The sequence below is a fragment of the Ambystoma mexicanum genome, chromosome 5q (assembly GCF_040938575.1).
Source record: "Ambystoma mexicanum isolate Mex_15411 chromosome 5q, UKY_AmexF1_1, whole genome shotgun sequence".
NCBI lineage: Eukaryota > Metazoa > Chordata > Amphibia > Caudata > Ambystomatidae > Ambystoma > Ambystoma mexicanum.
In genome coordinates this window covers 1,163,323,954-1,163,348,920 of record NC_090933.1, presented here as the reverse complement: position 1 = coordinate 1,163,348,920, position 24,967 = coordinate 1,163,323,954, and the positions used below count along the sequence as shown (strand labels likewise).

General features: G+C 40.2%; 1 protein-coding gene across 4 annotated transcripts in view; it reads right to left on the bottom strand.

Annotated features, from left to right (window-relative positions):
- Positions 1–24,967, bottom strand: part of KHDRBS3 (KH RNA binding domain containing, signal transduction associated 3) — a 515,298-nt gene that overhangs the window by 81,299 nt on the left and 409,032 nt on the right. For 2 of the 4 annotated variants that reach the window (XR_011278673.1, XR_011278672.1), the window contains 2 exons: positions 11,763–11,912; positions 10,336–10,391 (listed from right to left, as the gene is read on the bottom strand). Coding sequence is in view for 2 of the 4 variants with exons in the window: in XM_069621670.1 (XP_069477771.1) it covers positions 11,821–11,912 (92 nt within the window). In the remaining 2 variants the exon portion in view is untranslated. Of the gene's footprint in view, positions 1–10,335; positions 10,392–11,288; positions 11,913–24,967 lie in introns of those variants that run through there. The other 2 variants (XM_069621670.1, XM_069621671.1) reach the window with 1 other exon arrangement.

Sequence of the window (24,967 nt, the reverse complement as noted above, 5' to 3'; positions counted from 1 at the left end):
GAGTTTAAACACCATGACCTTCGATTTATCCACATTTAGTGAAAGGACCAGTTCTTCAACTTATTCAGGAAAATAGAGAGGGATTTATTTTTAAACCTTGAGGAGTTGTGGAAATGAGAACAGTGTCATCTGCATAGAACAATGATGGATAGTTCTTAGAGGCCAATTTAGGACAATCTTGACATTCCTTAAACAACCTATCTATAATTTCCTGAATATATATGTTCAACAATAGTGGGGCCAAGGCATAACCTTGTCTGACCTCTCTCACTACATCAAATAGGCAGGATAAATCACCTCTCAATCCATATCTGACCCTTGCCTTATTGCCAGAGTACAACTGGGAGATGATATAAATCAGATTCTGGGGTGCTTTACGGGGCATTAGTATTTGCCATAGCGTTTATCTACAGAGTCAAACGCCGTTCTAAGATCTAAGAAGGTCACATATACATTTATTTTTCTCATGATTGTATATTTCTGAATCAGAAGTGAACATGAAACACTGATCAATGGTGCCCCGATTTGCCCTGAATCCACCCTGTATGTCACGGATAACTTGTTCTCTGTCTGCCGATCCTTGTAGTTGCCAGAGTATTACCTTGCCAAACCCTTTCCCTATATTATCTAAGAGTGAGATTGGGCGATAGTTTGCTGGTTGATCTTTTCCGCCCTTCTTATGAATTGGAAAGATCACAGCCTGTTGCTATGAGGGTGGGATAGCACCGCTGGATAGAACAGCATCAAACACCTTAGAGAGAGCTGGGGACCATATAACCATCTTCTTTTAACAAATTGCTTGGAATGAGGTTGGGTCCTGCCGCCTTTCCTAACTTCAAAGAATGGTTCCCCCCACACGAACTGAGGCAACATGATAGGTACTGCTCTGTGCCGGTGCTGTGTTATAAAGACTTGAGAAGTGCGACCACCAACCACTCTCACTTATTCAAAACTGCATTGCACACTCTCCCTGCAGGGCTCTATCGGCCAACTATTTCCAGAATAAGACACTTGTAAAGCCCCTTTACCTTTCAATACAAGCTATCATTTTACCTTTTTCAATGTGGCAATCCCTATCATGCCAGCCTGTATCTTTTCACAGCCTTGTCGGGGACAGAGATAAGGTATGAGATTGGCAGTTAGAGACTCATATTCACTAGGAATTGATTCTTCATCCATGGGTTCAAGGCACATTGCTTGGAAGTTTCCAAGAATCGATTTGTGAATGCGGGTCTGCAGAACTTGGTTCATTAATTTGGGCCACTTCACTGTCCTCCTGGTGCTACCACTAATTTCCACTGGCTGTGAATTAGTCAGGGTACATGGTCAGACTGGTTGATGGTATTCCCTAAGAGATTTACGGTAAGGGGGAAATTGTCACTTTCGCGCCTTTAGAGCAATTATCCCCAACCCCAAAACATTATAAGTTACTCACCTTAGTGACTAACGTACTCTTAGTCCATAGTCCCCTTTCCTGCATACTGTATGGACGTCCCTCGCTAGGGAAACAGAACCTTTACCAGAAAAAATCTTCTTCCCCTTTAAATTAAGAGGCGCGCAGCCCTGGCAGCATGCGCTCCCCTGACTCCGTCCAACGCCGCCACTCCTCAGTCCCGTCTGACACATTGAAAATATTACCATTGCCTAATGACACCACTTTTATTAAGGGGGAGGATGGTTGGACATATGGAAGAATGGGGACCAAGAACTAGGAGTATCTTAGTCACTATGGGGAGTAAGATATAATTACTCCTACGTCCCGTCCCCTTTCCTCCATACTGTATGGGCTATTACAACTGATTATAGCCCTAGGGTGGAGAGGTGACCATCCTAAGAAAACAAGTTGCTTAAAACTGCCTGACCAAATGCCAAGTCCAACCTGGAGCTGGCATCCAAGCAGTAATGCTTGTAGAAGGGCGGAGGCGTGGCCCATGTAGCCGCCTTACTGATGACCTGCCACGGAACATGCCTCTGAAAAGGCACAGCGGTGGACTTGGCTCCAACAGCGTGGGCATGCATATTTGCCGGGAGTGGTTTGTGCTGCTCCTCATAAGCCTCCTTGATGGCCGCAACCATCCATCTTGCTATGGAGGCCTTGGAGGCTTGACAGCCTGGCCTTGACCCACCAAAGGTGACAAAGAGAGCCTCCGGTTTGCGGAAGCTCTTGGTTCTGTCCAGGTAGTTTTAGAGCACGCCCGATATCTAGACAGTGCAGTACCCTCTGTTCCTCGTCCTTGCGTTCCGCGAAGAAAGTAGGTGGCACTATCTCCTCATTGAGGTGAAACGAGGAGACTACCTTAGGTAAGAATGCAGGATGAGTTCTAAGGACCATCTTGTCCTTATGAAAGGTATTTTAGGGCTCTAAAGCCACCAGTGCCTGTATTTCACTGACCCTCCGTGCAGATGTAAGGCCTACCATGAGGGCTGTCTTAATGGTGACAAGCCTGATGTCCGCGGACGCCATCAGCTAAATGGTTTATGCACCAAGGCGCCCAAAACTACATTGAGGTCCCACACCGGGTGTGGCTTCTTGATAGGTGGGTAGACCTTGGTGAGGCTGCCAAATGTCTTTTAACTATCGGGTTGGAAGATGAAAAGACCTCCTCCTTGAAGGGTTGCAATGAACATAATGGATACAGCAAGCCCAGCAACTGTCATTGCAAATCTTGTACGAGTTGAAAAGTAGCTTATGTGGAAAGTGAAATTCAAATATTCCTTCTAGCTCACACAGTAACGAATAATGCAGGACACAAGTGCCTCATTAAGAGTCCGGCGGTAACACTCCCGTTGCTTCTCCTAACACTTTACCGGCGCCTGACTTCGTTGATTCCCATGGAGTCCCATAAGACAACTCTGCTTTCTTGGGCCATTACGCCCGGCAGTTCTGACCTGGCGAGCGTGTAGGCCCTTGTAGGCAGAGTTGTACTGTGGTGGTCCGGAAAAGGTCCGGAAAAGGTGCAGGTACGGTGTGACCAGCACCCTTATTTCCGGACCAACACAGTTGTAATGAGCCCCAATGTTTCCTGCGAGTTAAGCGGACTGCATCTCGCTCATGTTTTCAAAGAAGGGACTCCCTCCCCATATGCCAAACATGGGCGGGCAATCGCAGAGAAGCTGATAGGGTGTGAATAGGCATAATCACGAAAAGGAAAGCCTAGCATGTGACTGGATCTTCCCAAAACCTACAAGCTCTAAGAAGGCATTTGTCTATTGGACAACCATTCAATTCTACATTATTCTTTAGATAATAAATGATGAATTTGTTCTCGAAAATCTATTTTTTTATGTACTTCACCCACCACAAAATTCTTTTCAGACAAGAGTGACACTGGAACACAATCATCAGCTTTTAGACTTCCTGTAAAACATCGAGATCATCTGCCTTTCCATTCAGACGTCCAGGCTTAAACGTAATTACAAAAACAAATTCTGCAAAAAACAGTGACCAACAAAGTTGTCTTGGTGTTAAAGTCTTGGCGGAACGAAGAAAAGTCCAATTTCTGTGATCAGTTAAAACTGTGACTCTATGACGTCCACCCAAAAGATAATGCCTCCATTCCTCGAATGCAGACTTGATGGCCAAAAGTTCTCTGTCTGTAATTGTATAGTTCTTCTCAGCCGAAGAAAACTTTTTTGAAAAGAATGCCACCGGATGAATATGTCCAGTTCTTGGATGGCGTTGTGATAAGACTGCTCCCATGGCACAATCCGAAGCATCTGCTTCCACAAAGAAAGGTTGATCCACATCAGGATGTAACAAAATTGGTACAGAAATACATTTTTCTTTAAGAAATTTAAAAGCGTTTTCAGCCTCCTCACTCCATACAAATTTCACTCCTTTTTTCAATAATTTAGTAATCGGAGAGACCATTTGTGAAAAGTGTTGAATAAATCGACGATAAAAATTTGCAAATCCTATAAAACATTGAATATCTTTTACTGAACTTGGTTGCGGCCAATCTTTAACGGCCTTTACTTTATTCAAATCCATCTCCAGACCTTCTGGAGATAATACAAAACCCAAAAATTCCACACAATTAGTGTGAAACTGACTCTTTTCCAGTTTAGCAAATAAGTGATTCTCACGCAATTTCACTAAAACCTTCTTTACATGATCCACATGTTGCTCTTTTTCCTTAGAAAAAAATCAAAATGTCGTCAATGTACACAACTAGTAGAAAAAATCAAAATGTCGTCAATGTACACAACTACAAATACATCTAAATATTCGCGAAGGACTTGATTTATGAAAAACTGAAATGCAGCTGGTGCGTTACACAGACCAAATGGCATTACCTGATACTCAAAAAGTCTGTAACGAGTTCTGAACGCAGATTTCCACTCGTCTCCTTCACAAACTCGAACCAAGTGATAGGCTCCTCGTAGATCCAATTTCGTGAAAATATTAGCTCCTTGAATTCTATCCAACATTACAGATATTAAAGGTAATGGATAGCGATGTTTGATAGTTATTTTATTCAGGGCTCTGTAATCAATGCAAGTTCTTAGTGTTTTGTCTTTCTTGGGAACAAAGAACAATGGTGAGGCGGCGGATGATTGCGAGTGTCTAATAAAACCTTTAGCAAGATTTTCCTCTATATATTCTTTTAAGAACTTGTTCTCTTTCTCAGTGAGAGCATAAAGTCTTCCACAAGGGATTGGTGATCCTATTTCAAGATCAATCTTGCAATCAAATTCTCTATGAGATGGTAATTCATTAGCTTCCTTTTTGTCAAAGACATCCTGAAAATCATTATAACACTCAGGTAAGACTCCAGCTATTGCCCCCACTATATGTTCCCTCACCAACCCGCCTGCTAGGCACATTCCAATTGAATTAGAAATTTCATCCTGACCTTCCTCAGTTAATCTGACCAAACATTGTTCTTTACAAAAACCTGATTTAAACTCTACAGTTCGTTTTCCCCAATCAATCAGTGGATTATGTAAAGAGAGCCATGGCATGCCTAAAATAATCTGTAACTGTGGTGCATCAATTAGTTCAAACTCAATTTCCTCATTATGCTCTTCCCCAATTTTCATTTCCAATTTAGCTGTCACTTGAGTTATTAATCCCGAGGTAAGTGGTGATCCATCTACTGCTCGTACTTCCTCAGGAATTCTCTTTTTAACTACAGGAATACCTAATCTACCTGCCAGACCAATATCAAAAAAATGTCCTGTTGCCCCAGAATCAATAACACATGGTCCACCACATCTTGGCTTACCTTCCCATGTAAAGGATACGTTTATCGTGATGTATGGTACTGCTGTCTGAACAGTATTCGCCACCTGTTGACCTTTTTCAGGAAATGGTTGGAATCTCTTTGGGGTACGTGGGCATCTCCCTACAAAATGGGTACTATCTCCACAATATAAACACACATTTTCTTTTCTCCTTCTGTCTTTTTCCTCCTTAGTCAAAGGAGGTCTCACTGAATTTACTGTCTCGTTCCGTGAAAAACCCTTAACCTCCCTTTGTGCTTGCTCTGTTCTAGGACGTTCACTTCTGAACCAAACCTTATTCTCAGAAAAATTCCTTCGCTTTTCCAATCTTCTCTCTCCCAATCTCATATCAGTTAATCAGATCTTCACTAGAGGTAGGTCTCTCAACAATGTTTGATAAAGCATCCTTCAACTCATCCCTAAGACTTCTATAAAAAATGGAAGCCCTTTTTTCCTCTGGCCAACCACTTTCTAACACTAATCCTCTAAAATGTGTGATGTAAGAAACCAATTCCCGATTTCCTAGACGTAATTCTAAAAGCTCTCCATCAACACTTTGGGAATGTGTTCTTCTATCAAACATCTTTCCAAAGATCACCTTAAACTCCAACCAATCATGTAACTCCGCTGCTCTTCTTTCTACCAAAGGAACTGACCAAGCTGCCGCTTCTCCTGTGAGATAAGAAATCAAAAAGGCTACTCTAGAAATTTCTGTGGGAAATGCTTCTGGTCTGCACATATAGTGTAATTCACACTGCATAATGAATGATTTGAATCTTTTGAAATCCCCTCCAAATCGTTCTGGGGGAGCTAGTGGGGTAGATACTATTGTACCTCCTGAAAAAACAATTTCCCTACTTTTTTTTTCTTTAGCTACTCTAGATCCTTTGACTTCAATTCCTTCTGGATACAAAGTGGGCGGTTCTCTCTCTTCACTCTCTAGTCCAAAGCTAAAACCTGAAGCTTCTGCTAAATCCCCCTTTCTCACTTTACTATTCAACTCCTCCATCTTAATTCCCAGGGACAAAGTCTCCTTTCTAGTCTCTTTTAATTCTGTCTTTAATTCTAATAATATCTTTTCCAAAGATACCAAACTCAACCCTGACTCTGGGTCCATCTTCACTCAGGCAGGATCAAATTCGTGGGCCTTTCATTCTGTCAGAAGAACTGAAGTAGTGGATCCTGCAGGAGTGAAGCTGGCCCACCTAGCCCCCTAAGCCTGCCTGCTCAACAATCCTGCTTCTTAAAACTATTGGCCAGGCAAACCCAAGGGGAAAGGGGAATGGATAAAACAACAAAAGACAAGAACTCCCACTGCAGGTACTTCAGACTGTCTTCATGGAAAGTTTAGCTCAAATGGGATGATCCTAAAAGAAAATACAACTTTAAATGAATCAGTCTTCTAATCACTACTGACCACTCTCTATTATATTTTCTCAAATAACTTTTACCTGTTGCCTAAGCTTGATTTACTAATAGGCTACTTCAAAGAGGTGTATGTTGACTGTAGATCCTCTAGTGATATCTCTTCTATTTGTCTTTCTGCTCCCTTGCTCTTTTTAGTATCTGGTAATCCTGAATTGTACATTAGAAAATAATGTTTCTTGCTAAACTTGTACTTCTCTTGAAAGAACTCTTAATTGAACAGGAATAAACAATAGCTTGCAAACACTGCGTTAACGGAGCCCAAAACGCTGTCTTTAAATTGTCTTTCTCTTCCGTTGCTACTACGTATCAAAAAATGAGGAAAACAATGAAAACTCAAAATGGCTGCGACGCACGCGCGACGTCGTTAGGTCCTTTTCTCTAATCGCGCTTTCAATCCACTGAAGTACGCGGCGCTAGCTCGAAACCAAAAACGAACCATACGTTAGTTACATATATATAAAAGAATTTTGTTAAATGTTAAAAAACACGGCGAAACGATCCGTGCGCCTCATTAGTATGGATAAAATTAATATACACAAAAAAAATGAATTGTTGAACTTTCTTTATATGAATATATCATCATCAAAGAATCCTTGACTAGATCTTCTCAAAAATGATATTAAGCTCAAGTGCTAAAAACAAAATGCTTATTTAAAGTCTTTAAATGAATAACATTTCAGAAAAATTAGAGTCTTCACTTAAGATTCAGAAGTCCACTTAGCTTATCAGTGTTCTAGGAACAAGGCTCTTCACTGGCTCAGCAAACTGATTTACTCTGGAATTCTTCTACTGCACGCTTCTTCTTCTGTTACTTGACTATTATACTTTTAGAACTCTCAAAGGATATTTGACTCTTTTAAAAAGGGTAACTTAAAGTGGAAATTAACTGGAGCTAACTAATATATGACCTACTCGGATGCATACTTTAATGAAAGGCAGTTGAGAATTGTTATTAACATTCTAAATGACATCACAATGTTACATGCTGTAAACTGAACCAATCACTGCTGTGAAAGTGTTTCAACATCTTGGCTTGGGGGCATTTCATCTTTCTAAATGAAAGTTAGTTAAGGGAAATGAAAAACTAAAAAGAAATGCTCTATTCTCAAAAACAGCATCTAGTTTAATATTTCAACCACCTTCCCCTTTCTAACTTTACTGGAATAGTATTTGACATACCCTATTCTCCTAAGAATGTGAGGTACAAAATGTGAAAACCTGACACTCGCTCATGTTTTCAAAGAAGGGACTCCCTCCCCATATGCCAAACATGGGCGGACAATCGCAGAGAAGCTGATAGGGTGTGAATAGGCATAATCACGAAAAGGAAAGCCTAGCATGTGACTGGATCTTCCCAAAACCTACAAGCTCTAAGAAGGCATTTGTCTATTGGACAACCATTCAATTCTACAATATCTTAATCCATATTCACTTCCCCACCTTTTCCCACCCCTCTAGAGGATGCATGGCTCCATGGCTTTTTCTATGTGTCTCACTCTTCAACTTTCCATACCACACCACCAGCAGTTAGTTTTTATCTATCATTCTCATTCGTCGCACACGTGTTTCCGGCTGGGGTAGACTGGACTACATTGTTAATTGGAGATTTTCCAATACGTTCTTCCATGAGGCCAATATTGGGTGGGAAATGTCAGCCGCGTTTTTCAGTTCTTAGTAAGTATGCACTACTGACTAGCAATTTGGCATTAACATTGCATAGAGAGGCTGACGCCAAATGTCATCTTTGTACGGTCAGCCAGTGTAGATATCATTTGCACCCTGTTCAATGCGGTACAAATGCAATTGGACAATTTCACTCAACCGTTGCTAAATTGTGCAGTGGTACAAAATAGCACATCAGTGGAAAGCTTGAAATCTGGACCCTAACACATCATATTTCTGAAAAAAATCTTTCAACATTTCCTGCAACATAACAGTGTGTATAGATAAATGGGAAGTAGCGGGAGGATGATACAGATCAAACTTAAAACTATTTATCTAACCATTCCAACATATTCTAAGCATACAGTAGGGTCCATGCTCTTCCATCAATCCAGAATGTTTAGGCTTTATAGATATATTTAGCCGTTTAGCTCAAAAGGCAATTTTTGTTTGGTTTGAAAATACTTTGGTATTTGCATGCCACTGAAACCATTAAATGTTGTAGTATCTCATGAAGCCCATCAGAATGCAAATGAAAGCCTCCATTAGCATGCAAAGATATTATTTGTGCTTTCAGTGCAAAACGAAATACAAACTGCCCCAATTTGTGTCTGATAAATTGTCAGTATGTGATCAGAGGCAATAGTAGACTACTTTTAAATAGACAATCTATATATGGCTAGTATTGTAAATATAAGTGACGTTTTTTACAAAGAGTATTCTTTAATGCCATAATACAAAGATGCAATATTTGAAAAGGAAACCATTACAAAAAATGTGCCCTTTTCATAGTAAAAATGGAAAGACAACAGTCTTATTATCTTCAGAAAAAATCCATTTAAAGAAAAATATCGATTTAGTTAACAATTGCACTGGGCTTCAACGCTGTGACTTAAGATGGTGATTACACCTCTGTAACTCCCTCCTGCACTAAAAGCTCAGATGACAGCACTCAACCCGTGCATACCACTTAAGAAAAAAACGTTCTACACAGTCTTTAAAACGCTTTACATTTTGACAACCAAATGGTAGTGAGAACTACACAAGCTAAGGTAGGTCAGACCAGCAACCTTGGCATCCTTTTCCCTCCCCTCTAAGGGCCAAGCACCTCAGAGTAATCTCAGTATTGATGAATTCCATTAATGGGGACACATTGTCATTCTTTGTCATTGGCACACCTCAGTTGTGCTTATATTTTCTTATCTGGCATCCTGAATTGTTTAATTCTCATGTCACTCCAAGTTTGTTCCATGTGCAAAGAAAACATCTCTGTGAAACCAGATTAACAAAGTAATATAAGCCTGCAACTATCACCATAAAATAATACCATCATTTACATAATTTTGTTTCATATGGCTTCTGCACTCAAAGGTAGCACTCTCCATACTTGTGTAAGCCAACTCCCTGAAGATAGGCCTTCCGCTGTCTGACAAACCACTGACCTTTTGCAATAAAGTGACATAATGTATTAATACATTGAAATCTCCAGATGGACGGCTGCAACTTAATTGGCTCCTCCGTTGGCCCTGCATCCAACTCAAGATCCTTTTACTTACTCAAAAAGTCAATCTATGACTGCGGTGCAACATATTTCTGAAACTTCATCAAGATGTACAGACCAACGATACAACTTTGATCACCTGACATCACATTGCTTACAGTTATCAAATTCCACAAACAACAACTCTTCTGCAGATGCCCCTATCTACTGGAAATCTCAGCACATAGAGATTTGCCCACAACTTAAACTACTTTCGGTTGTATTGCTTTCTGAAGGCACATCAGGTAGAATTTTCTATCTACACCAACATGCTAATTACATTAACGTTTCTTTGTTGATCCCACACCACATTACCAAGCCGCCATATCCACTTTAAATGACATGCTTGTTTTGATTCTTGTCTGTCATGCGCTGGGGCAACCAGCAAATCACATTTGTGTTCTACAAACAACTTTTCAATGAATATCAAAAGGCGATTGCACTACAATGAAAGCTTATTTAGAAATAAGTTAATATACCTTCCAAATCTCCACCGGGTTTGATGTTCATATAGTCCCAGGATATATAGTGTTTTCTGCCAAAAGAAAATATATTATTACTATATAAACAATTTTAAATATAATACAATTTTAGAAATCTTAGAGTGACAACAATGGAAAACAAACACTTTACTAAGTAAAGAAGAAACTATTTATGTAAAACTGGTAGAGAAAGCAATGTTCTTTAGTTACTAGACTTTATTGGAAACATATGTTAGTACACATTTCTAGTTATATGAGTTTACAGGGTGTTTAGTAGGGGAGTATTTGACCCAATTAAAGTGACTTAACTAAGGCTTTTTAGATGATTAACACAGTTAAAATTTTAAAATGAAAATTTAAGTGGTCTTAAAGCCTTACTACGTTCTAAAATGAAAATATCTACTTTGTAATAACCCTGTGTTTAGTAGCTATGTTAAAGATAAATTAAGTGAGATTAAAATCTAATTTGATTTATTTACCTTTGCATATGAAGGCCGTTTTAAGGGTTACACATCCTCTGCCTCTGATGAAAGCGACCTCATTAAGTCAAGTCAGAATGTCTTTAAAAGCTTTGTGTTAATGCTTCCAGCACGGAGCGAGGTGTTCATTTAGGCACCAAAATTCTCATACAAATTCCAAAGTTGCACTAGTGAAGAAATGCTCAACAAGATGAATACTAGGCACATCTTTTCAGAAAATCCATTAACTATTTTAAAACCATTTTAAACCTTTTAGCGAGGCACTCAAGCATATTCATTTCACTTTGAGTTCTTTAAAAAGCATTTAAATTGACTGAGCATGTGAATGTATATTTAAGTTTATACCAAGTTTTAAAAGTTGTCCAGTGTTTATGTGAGTCTTTTATGAAGATCATTGTTAAAATAAGATTCCCTGGTTACTACTATTTATAACTTTTTTTTAAATGAAACATACAATTACTGTCTCACACATTCTTTTTTCCAAAAGTTTATTTAGTATCAAGCAAGGGTAAACTTTGCTTAACACTACAGAACATTTCAAGACTCAAGTTACAAAAGAATACCACATTATTTGCATCTGTAATTCCTCTCATTTTACTCAGGTTTACAAGAGAAAACTAGCAAATGGTTGAGAGATAAAGCTAAAAAGAACTAAATTCTGTTCAAAATCCTTTAAAATAAAAGGTTACTTTCATGTTAAAATAATGGCTTAACATATTTAGTAAATCTATTTTTTGTTTAACACTAGTTAAAGAAAGGTTATTTTGATGGTCTTCATTTGATCACCTATTCTTCAACTGCAGACCGGAAATAACAAAGTTCGTTGGTTTACAGGTCTTGCTCTTCAATTTGTGCTTTCAACAAAAAAAAGGTTTAGGTTCAGTCCATCCATTCAGATTTAAGCACTTTGTTTTAATAAAAAGGGATTGTTCGTAGAAAAATTACTTTGAACAGTATACAGGGCTGGAGGAGATTGGATATTTCACAACATCTGAAAGAACAATCAGTATCTGGCATATGGTTGGTCTCTGTAGGTTCCCTTTGTTGTCCTTGATGAAAGTGCCTTGTGTCGAGGGTTGGTCCATTCTTCTTGCCCTAAGTAAGCGTAAAATATTATAATTACACAGCTGTCATTGCAAAGAATGATATGAGCACCAAGTGGATTCACTTTGCAAACATCAAACAAACAATTCTGTCCATTAATTTAAACAAAGACTCTGTTTCTACAAGTCATTCAAGAAAAGGTCCTTTTAAAATAAAGCTGAGTGAAGCGAAATAATTTAGAAACAATATCATACATGTATACCTTTTTTTGTAATAGCTGAACAACAGAGCCAATAACACGGGAATATCTGTGTGCTTAATTTATAATGCTTGTCGAAAAAAAATGTTGTAACAGCAACCTAATTGCCAATTATTGAATAAGGTGACCTGAATGTGAAATAAGATCACAATTTATCTGATGTCATGACACAATAGGTGCTACAGACTTAAGAGCATATCTTTCTCTTTTTGTGTCTGAATGTTCCACTTGTATACATCTGCCCCAATACAAAGGTATCTGCTAGATGGGGCCTGTGTCAGCATGGATTTCCAGACTGAGACAGAGAACTTGTTGAGCAATCACCACTACAAGCAGTAACAACTGTGGTCTTCCTTTTTTTATATGAGCATCAATATGCTCAAGCATGTAGGTAATTCAAATTATGTGAATATACCTCTAATTGCATGTTTTCTTCTCTGATCATTTGTGAATAGTTTAGAAATATGTTGAAGTGACAGTAAACATTTTGCGCAAATATGAATGAGCAATTCCATGGAACATACACATTTTAAAAATATATTTGTCAGGGGATCTTTATTTGGCAATAGACGATGAATGCTGCAGTTTACTGCTGTGATTCAAACATAACTCTAAACAAAGCCATGGCAATACCAGACAAATTCAAAAGAAGCAACAAATACCTCTCCCGTGCTCTTTAAAAAGGCACAGTTGTCCTGTCTATGGGAGATCACCAAATAAACAAATGAATTACTAGAGCATTATTTCAGACAGACAAGGAGGGAATTGAAGGATATGAAGCCTGGGGATAGTCCAGGTTATCAGGCAAAGCAGCATGCTAAATAATGCCTAGAATTCCTAATGACACTGAATGTGACGTGAAATTATTGCAGCAAAACGATCAATACAAAATGTACTGCTTCAAGGCCATTAAATCAAAACATTTGCAATCCATGAAAAGTAACATAAAAAACAGGTGGATTTCAGCAACCAACATGCGCATTTAGATTTTTGCTCCAGAATTTTCTGTTTTAGCATAGGAGAGTAGCAGCACCATGAAAGTGTTGGAAGAGCAAAAAAAACGTAGACACAAGAGCACAGCGGAAAGCTTTGTGAAATGGACCCTAATTAATCAGAACACTCCAATAACCGACAGCTGCAGTCCCAGTAATAGTAATGATCCCAATTAAGAAAATGCTAGGTAACACCTTTTAGCGCTAAATAATAGAGGTCAGGAAGCTTTGTTAACTGTCTTTTTTGCTTTGTTATCCAGCTTAGACAACCAACATTCAGTTGGCCACATTTTCGATTATCCAGAACCATTAGATGCCCTTACAGTATGATGGTAGGAAAGAGAATAAAAACACTTCCTTTTGGGTGGACGAGCGAGGAGGTGACCGTCTGGCGTTGGGGGAGTTCTGTGTCCAATAAATCAAGAAAAAAAAATTGCAGAAAAAACTAAATAAATGGATGCCCATATCTATCATGTACAGGAGGAAGAGCATGAGGAAAGTAAGAGACTCAGCCAGGGCATCTTTCTGCACTGGACGACCAGATCTGTGAAAAGCCTGCAGCACTGATACTTCATAGTGGATCCCATACTCCTGCAAGCGTACCTCCGGCACTGGTACTCCATGAAATTCTGCCAAACCACTCTTCTCGTAATAGAAGGCTTTGACCAAATGGGTAGCATCCTCTTGTCACTTGAGGAATCATGATCAAGCTCTGTCATTAATATCGGGCACAAGTCTTGATTTAGGTTCTGTTTAGGCATATATGTCGGGTCAGATGGAAGAGTTGTCTGAGGAGCTTGGGGAAGTGCAACAAGAACATGAGGGGCCGGAACAACCACTGGGTTCATCGGCTGGACCGAGACAGGAGCTGGTGGTGGAGCATATGACAAAGTCGGTGTGGGGGTCGCTTATGCCCTGCAAAAGCAGTTTCTGGATCAAGCCCTTAAAATAATTTGCCATAGATTTTGATCTCATGAGTAACTAAAAGCTTCCTATGAGGCTTATGATTGGTGTCACTGAAAATACGATGTGGAGGCCGCTGTTGGTGTTCTGACGAATTTGGACGTTTCATCCCTTCTTCCTTGGGGACAGCCACCTCCTTTGAGGCTAGGGAGGTGAGCCCACAAAGCAAAACCCTCCGTAGAGATTTGGGAAAGCGGGACCTCATTGGAAATGACTCCCCACAGGGACATTCTGGTTAGGAACTCCCAACAACTGAGCCCTTGTCCCCATAGATGAGAATACCAGGGGGATCTGACAGTCAGCAGTGGAGCTCCAAATAATGTAGAAAGTGCATTTGAACAGTTGGCTCAAGGCAATGCTGGCCTCTCAATGGGCTTAAAAAAGCACTTTGGTATCTGGTAATATGAATATCGAGCATCGAGCCTCTGACGTACTGACGTAATTGGGAGGCGGAGCTGCGCTACTGTGCGCAGCGGAGTGTGTCATAGAGAAGGTCCCTGAAGGAGGTCCAGAGGGAGACCTGGAGCTAAACTGGGAGAGAAGCCTTAGAGAACAAAAAATGTGGCTGACGTAGCACTAGGCCCACGAGGGAAGGCGTGACCACACGGAGGACGTAGTGGGCCTGTAGCCCAGGAAATAATGGCGAACCAAGCGAGCGAGGATCGAGTACCCCGCTCTCAATACGAGAAACCAGAGAGAGAGCCACATACCGGTGAGCAAAGAAACATTTTGTTCAGCAGAGGCTGCTCACGAACTGGGGAGAACGCCATCTTCACTGGGTCGAGGCCACCTCAATGGAGCAGGAACTGCTACATAGAAGGTATCCGAGTTGGTCACAGGAGAGTAGGGCACAGAGACCACACCGTAAGAATAGGAGAAGGAACGAAGAGTCTAAATCCCATTGAGGGGCACAAGATTTAGAGAGGGAGACAGACATAAATAATAAGAGCATTTACAGAAGCTCTAAAAACCAGAGGCTTGGAATCTGCCAAATGGCTTAAAGACACACACAAAAACCAAGAGAAAGATATACTAGTAGGGGATACACATGCCCCCACGAATCAAGCAAGAAACTGGAAGCAAGAAAACCAAAGGAGCCAGGACTGCAATATATTGCACATGTGGAATTAGCCATCTACACATCGTAACAATGTACTTCGACAGTACAGAACAGAAATCTAGTTAACTTTCTTGACCTGACTATATTTTACTAAACTCATCAACATTTTCAGTAACTTACCAGAGTGCCTACAATGAAAAGCTCTAAAAAGGCAGGAAGAGTTTGTCTATTTAAACCGGATTATTTTATCTTTTACCTACAAGTGTTAGCAAAATAATGTTTTTGCTACTTACTTATTAAACCAGCTGTTGAAGGAATTCACAGGGCTCATGTAGGGCAGACTGTCTCATGACTTTGAATCACCAGCAGGCTAAACAACATGCTGCTCTTTCAAGATTTATGATTCCAGTTGTCATGAATGTCCAAAAAGGAAATGTGTTTCTCGCCATCTTTTCGACAAGTGTGCATATTATATATATAACTCGTTCAAGTTATGAGCGAAGGGCCAGAGGGGCTAAATTTACAGAAACTGCTAGAGCACAAATATCCTAAAATAAAGCATGCTGCAGTTTCCAATATGCTCACTGCTTCTTGGTTGAATGGCTTTCATAAAAGTAACAATAACCACACACAGAATCACTTTGAGGCACTTGGCATATTTGTATCGTGAAGATAAACAGAACCCAAAACTGTTTCCATAAAGTACATTGATGCCCAAAACATGTCCTGCTTCTTTCACGTATGAGGCAGAGGGCTCAGTGTAAGGAAAATACCAAGGACAAACAAAGACTGCCCAAATTCAAAGTGTGAGGTGCCAGAATAGTGCCTTTCCCAGCTTCACTTGTGTAACACACCTTTCATTACTATGCACAGGTTGCACCTTTCGGAGGCATGTACTCACCTGTGCACCAAAGTGACAGCACCCAAAACATAGTGCAGATTTTAACACAACCTAAACAGTCCCAGGCAGCATATTGTCCATTGAATACATTTCACTCAAAGACTGGGGTTTAACCACTATACATGAAATCAAGAGGTGCCTAAATCCCCAATTTAAATCATAACAGGCCCTGGCGTTTTAAAGATACTCCAGTTGTAAACAGTCTATTTCATTTTTCAACAGCAACTGAAACCTTGGTTTATTTCCTCAATAATAAATATTTAGAAAGATATGAAGGACATATTTAGGAAATCTAGGAGCATAGTTCAAGAATAGATATTTGAAAATGCATCTATTAATATTCCCAAAAATTAACATTTATGCTGTGCAGGCCTAAATTAAAACGGATGCCATCGCCATTAATGTGTCATTTTACGTGTTGGAAGGCAATATTGCTGATCAGATACAGCCTAATGAAAACTAGAAACAAACCAGGCCTGTCATTCCATTCAAATCAATCATTGCCTGAAGCAACTCCAAAGACTTGCTCACATGAGTCATTGTGCTAAAGCACATGCTCTTGTTTACATTTTAAATGCATCCATTGTTTGAAATTACCTTACTACATACAGAAAACACATTCTTATCTTTAATTTTGGAACCATATGACTTAGAGGGAAACCGTAGGGTACATTGTTCCAAGTTGTTCAAAAAGTATTGAAATAATACCTATTCGTAACTGTAGGAATACATATGCCAACTAGTAATACTGCATATCGAGATGTGTTTCTAGATCAGCGGATAACACAGGGTTTGCAATTGCCAGAATCTGGGAGCCATTTAGCTCCTAGTAATAGCCAATGGAAGCCTGGTTAGCTTAAAACCAACAGCTACCAGGAGCTACTTTTGACTCCCGAGCCAAGTGGTACCTTACAAACATAGGTATGTGATATTAACAGTGTAGATCTGGGAATGTGTATACAAGAGAATAAAGGACACACATATGGGACTCGTAAAGCATATTGGATGATATATAATAAACACAAGGTTAGAGTTTGCATCTTGTGCAAAAGTCAGATTTGATGCGCGCTATCTACCATCTATCAGTTCCCAGAGGAAGCGCCTGCCTAATGGGTGATGACTAATACCCAGAAGATGCCTTTTGTCACTGGTCAACAAATGATAATTTCAGTCCCTGTTACATGAGGTGGAAGGTTGCTACCATGAAATATTCAACAAAATACGATTTTGCATTTAATATTAAGAGCAGATTTGGCCCAACGTTTAATTTTCCTTTGTACAGAAATTCAAATTAAACAATGAAGATTTTTGGACGGGGAGACAGGGGCATGGGTATATTCTATAGGAGTGTATGACTATGAGGCAAGCTTGTTTCTTGTCCCCAGAATGAATTGTGCGGGTGAGTAGTATACCAGGGGGAATTGTATCAGAGGTTCCCACTTACTAAGGGGCCAAAATGTCAACATATTAACCAACATACAGTATATAAGATATCAGAGGCCATTTGACAGATTTATTAACAATGAAACTGGGTGCAGAAATAGATTCAACAGCGACAGCAAGCAAAATACCTGGTGTAACCTGGTATAACGTGCAAGGCTAATTTAAAAATTCCCCGCGTAGCCTGACACTGGTTCTTGGATACGATGGCCACCCTGTTCTTTAGCAACCTTTTCTTCATATTGAAATGTTGCTCAGTGACAATGAGTCTGCACATCTTTGTGACCTACTGCTCAGTGGGAATTCAGTGATCTGACCCCAACTTCTACTCTATTGCTTTCTCCTTCTCCTACATGGGTATTGGGGAAAAACAACACCAATAAGTGGCTTACACTGCATTAGTCTGGATCTATTTTTCAAGCACTGAAATTGTGAATGTTTGTATTGTTTTTGTCTCATCAATCTTAATTCATGCTGTTTATTTTAAATCTGTTGATTACTATATTTTTTTTAAAAAGGATTTTATATCCTGTGTTATTCTCTGACAGTGCATTTACCTTTTTAAATAAAATATCTTCCTTCCAAAATTAAGCTCTAAAGCCAGCTTGTATCAGTATTTGTCACCAAAATCATAAAATGTGATGTATAATTCTGAATGAACATGGCCCATCATACCAATGGCAGATATTTTCAATAAACATTTTAATGAATATCGCAAACTAACCAAATCCTAACCACATCAACCAATCATGCAAACAACCTCTTTCGTTGCATCACTTTTCACATCTATGCAGAGGGGAAACATACAAGCACCTCCTTTTCTCACTTTTTATTCTAAATGTTTCATCTCTTTGCAATATATATATATATATATATATATATATATATATATATATATATATATGGTTTTCAATATCACCACAGATACACAATCCTACACAAACGATGAAGCGGACAAATGAATATAATGGGAAACAATTAATATATGATAAAATTGAACACAAACATGTTTGTGGATCTCTGAACTCCTGATAACAATACCTAATGCATGAGATAATCAAAATATAGGTTAAGAATGAGGCACCTAACTCCAAACGGTGCACAATAAATTAATGTATATTCTTTAATTGGTCCTTACAGAAGCATACCTTACTTTACTTTCTTTGGGTTTTGATATCTACATATGCTCGAACACAACCATCAAAGACATCTACAAACACAAACTGAAGATAAATAAGGCATTGCAGGAAACTTTACTATGCACAAAGAAAGTGGCTTGGATGAATCCAAACATTGACTCCATGTCCTTGGTTAGTGTAACTTCTGAAGAATCAGCCAACCAAACTGGTGATGGTGGTCAATTAAAGATAACCATATCGGGAGAGGAATGCTGCACGAATACCACATGTAGCCCTAAACAACAGGTTTCTGACAGACTAGCTAAAAACGACTGGGAGTGGGTAGCGTCTGCCTTGAACATAAAATCAAGAAAATAATGCCAGATATTGAAGGACAAGACTTCACTTAAGCTGGGATCCTGGAACACTAGGGGATTCACCAATTTATTCCAAACACCATGGCTTAATGACCTTGATATGGTGTGCCTCCAAGAAAATTGGTCTGTCTGCCCTACTCTACAGGAATTCGAGTTAGCTTTAAATCCTGCAATTAAACATTCAAAAGGAAGACCCACGGCTGGGCTGTTGACAGCAGTAAGAAAATCAGCTGGTTTAAGAATTGTCAACTCCTTTATCATTTCACCTTTTATACAAGTTGTATCAGTTGCAAGATGTCAAAAGGACACAGGGGATTACAACATTTTTCATATCTTCAATCTTTATTGGAATCAGGCAGTTGTATGTAATCTAGCCTTTATTGACCAAGTAACAACTGCCATTGATAAAGTGTTAGAAGATTAAAAGTCGTCAAACTTAATTATTTGTGGTGACCTCAACATAAACTGTGTAAACCCTGTGAAAACAATGAATGGCAAAAAACGGAACACAATGGCCCAGGAGCTGGCAGCTTTCAACTGGGGGCAAGAGATGGACGCAAGAAGGTTATCAATGCTAAACGGTAACTTGGCAGGCGACATACCTCTGCAAACAACGTGGAAAAGAGAGGATCAGAGTTCAACTCTAGATTATATCTTTGTGTCAGAAACTATGCATATACAAGCCTCACGGCTTGAAGTCATTCCCATGGCCAATAGTGGCCATGATATGATAAATCTGACATTTAATGGCCAAGGTCGGTCAATTGACGGGATGTGGGTTCACCCTGTACGTGTCGGCTCTGGTAGAATAAGATTGGAGCTAGTGGAGAAAGATATCATTAACATTGTCGACAAGCTGAACGTTGTTCATGCAATTTCCTGAACATAAACAGGGTACAAAGCATTCTAAGTTTGTACACAGGCACAAATTTGATCTCCAAGTTCAACTGAGGAAAAGGCAGATGCATCTGACAATGAAGTCTTTTTAGCAATGAAAAAAGGTGATAAACAAAAATGTAAGAACTGGAGTAAGGCATACAAACCAGTATTACTTCAAAACGATTCTGAAGAAATGATGACCAGTATGGCAAATATAAGCTCCTCAGACTTTTGGCAACTTATCAATGATAAATTTGCACCACAAGACGCCTTACAGACATCTCAAATCCTTGAAGCAACTTGGGTTGAATTCTATACTGAAATGTATAGTATGAATGAGGAAGCTACCGATCATAGCTCTCCTAGACTTGATGTTTGGGAGTTGGAGTTCGACTATGGGGACATCTTGAACACAATAAAAAACGTCAATGCGCCAAGAGCTACTGGACCCGATGGTTTAACTAACTACACTATAAAGAAAAATCCGGAAGCATGGGCAGACGTTTGTATGACACTCTTTGAAAGAATAAAAACGCAACGTACTACCCCTGCATCCTGGAAGAAAGCTATAATTGTCCCTGTCTTTAACAAGGCGAACAGGGTTAATCCAAGAGATTACAGACCCTTGACGTTGTGGGCAAGACTAACGCCACTCAGCTACAAAGTAAACTGTTCAAATGGTCTGTTGACACCAAGCATGTAGACCCAAGACAAGCTGGGTTTGTAAAGGGTGTCAGATGTAGTCTCAATCTTCTCCTCTTAAATTTATTTAAGATGGAAGCTATATGGACAAATACTAAAGTCTACTTAGCCTTGATCGATTTTCCTCACACTTTTGACAGCATTGATAGAGAACTCCACACCAACACATCTATTAACATCAGATTGGATAGCAGCGGAATTTTATCTGCCCCCATACAAACTTTTAAGGGTGTCAAGCAAGGATGCCCTTTGGCAGCTATCATTTTTAGTTTATTTCCATCTGACATTTGGGAGGCATTCAGTGGAATTTCATCTTTTTCACCAACGATAAACCGAGCGCATGTGGGGTGGCTCCTCTACGCCGACGACATCCTTTTGGATAAGACCGCTATTGGACTGCAACGGAAACTTGACACATTAGAAACCTATGTGTCAAATAATGGCTTACAAATCAACAAAAAGAAATGTGAAATGCTGGTTTTGCAAAATCTGATGTCTGTAAACAAGAACCAACGTAAATACGCTTGGTGTTTGGACAAAACAATGCTTCCAACGACTCGAAGTGCCAAATATCTAGGATAGTCGATAAAAACGAAATGTTGGATGCTAGCCTGTCAAGCCTCAATTATTAACAAACAATATGGGAATTTCTCACTGAAACCAACTATTGCCTTTTATCTTCAAAAGGCGATACCAGCGATTATTTTTGGTTGCTCCTATGATCTATGGTGTACGTTGGAGAATATATTTTGGAGCAAGGTGTTACAACTACCGAAAGGAACGTCAACAGTGTGCATAAGACATGAGCTTGGCCTTACATCGATCCATGCTAGAATATGCTGGAATGCATTAACCATATTCAGAAAGATCATGATCCCTGATCCAACATTACAATAGGTAATTCTAAAAGACTCTGACAGTGCTAATAACAATATGATGTTGGACTTGTGAAAACACCAATGTATGGAAGTCTTAAAATCTCATAACATTTCAATATCCACTTTGTTGGAAAACCCTGATCCAGCCAAAAAACAGCTGTGGAGATCTGATTGGTGCCAAACATGCGACATAAGAGCCAGATCTAAAATCGATGAGTGAAGCACCCTTTGAAGCAAGACCATTTGGCACGTTACAACCTTATCTACAACAGTTTCCGAATTGGAACTCTCGATCCTTATATATGAAGTTTAAATTGAACTTATTTCCAACTAAAGAGCGCATAGGAGTTTGGTCTCAAATCACTGAGAATACAATCTGCCGGTTTTGCGAGTTAAGCGGTGAGACATTGAAGCATTTGACTCTATTTTGTACAAAATTGCGTAACTTGCGCATTCGGACATTGGGTACTGTAATCTGTAAACATCATACAAGCCGTGCTGATGAATGCTGGTATCGCATGTTTAACGGTGTGGACCGGAAACTAATGTTTGCTCTGATAAACTTCCTTGGAGAACTACAGGCATGCCCGACCCCTGTTAATTCACAGATGTAACATGAGTATCTAAAGGTTGATGACCTTTTGAGACAAATGAGAAGAATTGTGGATATGGATGGATTTATGTTGTTTTGTTGTTGTATTGTTTTGTCTGTTCACTTTTTTAAACCAATAAAAATAAAAATAATTGGTCCTTATGTAAACCACGTTTACAATTCTTATACAGAAAGCCATATGGAAACCAAACGACCCTTTAACAGTGGCATCTAGTGGCAGTGTTTTGGGGTTTCATAGGAGTATATATTTAACATTAAATGTTTTTGGAAAAGAAAAGGACATTGTGAAAAACTATTAAGGGAGTAGTTTCTTACCTGTAACTCATTTCTCCAGCGTCGGTATCTTTCATGGATTCACATGCTTAGAATATTCCCGGTCGTGGTGCTGGGAACCCTCAGTATATTTATTAATACGTTTTCCATTGGAAAAATGTTGATACTTCTGTGTCCTATCTACGTTGTTTTGGGCCACTTACGCATGACCCAATAGGACGTAGGGTATAAATAGCCCCGCCCCTGTGGCTCCCTTCAGATTTTAACCCCTAAAGTAGTAGGGGCATATAAAGTTTGCATTCAGAGGAGGCGGCGGGTGTCTCTGAATCCATGAAAGATACCAACGCTGGAGAAATGGAGTTACAGTTAAGAAACTACTCCCTCTCCAGCATTGGATCTTTCATGTATTTACATGCTTAGAATAGATTATATAGCAGTACTCCTAATTTGGAGGTGTGCAATGCAAACCAATATTATCAGAGCCGCACATGCAGTTAGCAATACAAAACCCCAATCATGGTACATTGACAGTAACCCCAATCATGGTATATTAACAAGAGGATACACCCCTCTATGGGGCTTACCTTACTGAAACAGGTGTCGCAGGACTGCTCGTCCCATATGCATATCCGCTGCATGCTGTTTCTCTAGGCAATAATGGCGAGTAAATGTATGCTGACAGATGTCCGCCAGCGGGATTCCGGACCACAATGCCGCCGAGGACGTGGTGGATCTTGTTGAATGAGCCTTTGGGCGTCTTTCCAGAGGCTTTACTGCTTTAGAGTGGCAGAAGGCAAAAGTCGACGACACCCATCAGGCTAGTCCTTGTTTGGAGATCAGGTTTCCCTTCTTCGAAGGTCCATAAGCCACAAACAGTTGTCTCGTACGCCTAAAATCTTGAGTACGACTGAGGTAAAACCTCTTTTGACATCCAACGTATGGACAGCTTTTTCCGCGAAAGAAGAGACTGCCGCGAAGAATGTTGGCAGCACAATTGAAGAATGCTTGTGGAATGTAGTTGGAACTTTTGGTATGAAATGAGGCTTGGTGGCCAATACCACTTTGTCCTTGAAAAACGGCAAATATGGGGGGGATCAATCACCAATGCCTGCAGTTCCGAAAGTCTTCATGCTGAAGTAATAGCCACTAAAAAGTCCATTTTCCACGACAAAAATGTCAAGGATGACGATGACATATGCTCAAAAGGAGCCTTCATTAGTACTGACAGCACCAGATTGAGACTCCAGTTAGGAGGAAACTTTTTGGCTGGAGGAAAGGTCTGAAATAAGCCTCTCAGGAAATGCTTAACCAGTCGATCGCTGAACAACAGAGTTAAATGTATTTTACGAGTAAATCTTGAAATGGCTGCCAAATGAACTTTTATGGAGGAGAAAGACAAACCTCTTTCCGCTAAGTGTAGCAAATATGGAAGAACTTGTTCTGACGCGATGTTTAGGGGGTTCACCCCCGGTTGGTCCCTGCACCACACAGAATCTTTTCCACTTACATGCATATGAAGTATTCATGGACGGAGCTCGCGCTGCTTCTAAAATTCATCGGCAACCCGAGGCAATGTTCAGGGCCCCAAACTAAGAGAAGTCAAGAGCCAGGCTGTCAGGCTGAGGGCACCCGGGTCTTAATGCCAAACTGCTCCCTTGTCTTGGGATAGAAGGTTCGGAATCTTCTGGAACCTCACTGGTTCTGTTATCGACAGCTGGAGCACGTCCGAAAACCATGACTTTCTCACCCAGTAAGGAGCCAGTAGAAACACACGACATGGGTATTTGTGAACCCACTGGAGGGTCCGTCGAATGAGTGGAAACCGAGGGAACGCATAAGCAAAGTTGCCCATCCGCGGGAAGGAGAATGCCTCCCCCAGCGAGCCGGGATGTGGCCATCTGCTCGCGTAATGTCTGCATTTCTTGATCTCTCGGGTTGCGAAAAAATCCAGGGAAGGATGACCCCACTTCTTGAAGTTGTTCGCCAGTTGTTGATCGTTCAACTCCAACTTGTGCAGTTGATTCATCTCCCTACTGAGGGAGTCTGCTTGTTTTCTGTTCGAGGGCCCAATGCCATATTCCCTGAGCATTGCTCGAGAGCGTTCTGGAACGAGTGTCCCCTTGGTTCCTGAGGTAGAACATTGTTGTTGTATTGTCCATTCATATTTTTATGACTGATCCCCATATGCGTGGTAAAAATGATCTCAGAGCCTAACGTACCGCTATTAACTCCAGCACGTTGATGTGAAGGGTCGACTCTGCTGGGGACCATTGACCTTGAACTTGCAGGGGTCCCAGATGGGCTCCCCATCCTTTCAGCGATGTATCTGTTACCACCGTCAATTGAAATTCTGGTTCCTGCAGAGGCATCCCTCTCAGATTGTCTGAGCGCTGCCACCACCGAAGCGGTTGTAGAAGCTTGCTGCTGATGCTCAACTTGTCGGACCACAACCCACGACTTTGGGACCATTGATCTGCCAGAAATTCCTGTATTGGTCTCATGAAGAGACAACAGTTGTTCACTAACGGGATACACATTGCCATGGCCCCTAGTAGTGACATGTATTTCCTGACTGACACTCTGGTTCCAGTTTTCCACTCCTTTGCTTTTTGTTTGAGTTTTTGAACTCTCTCCATGGACGGCTTCACTAT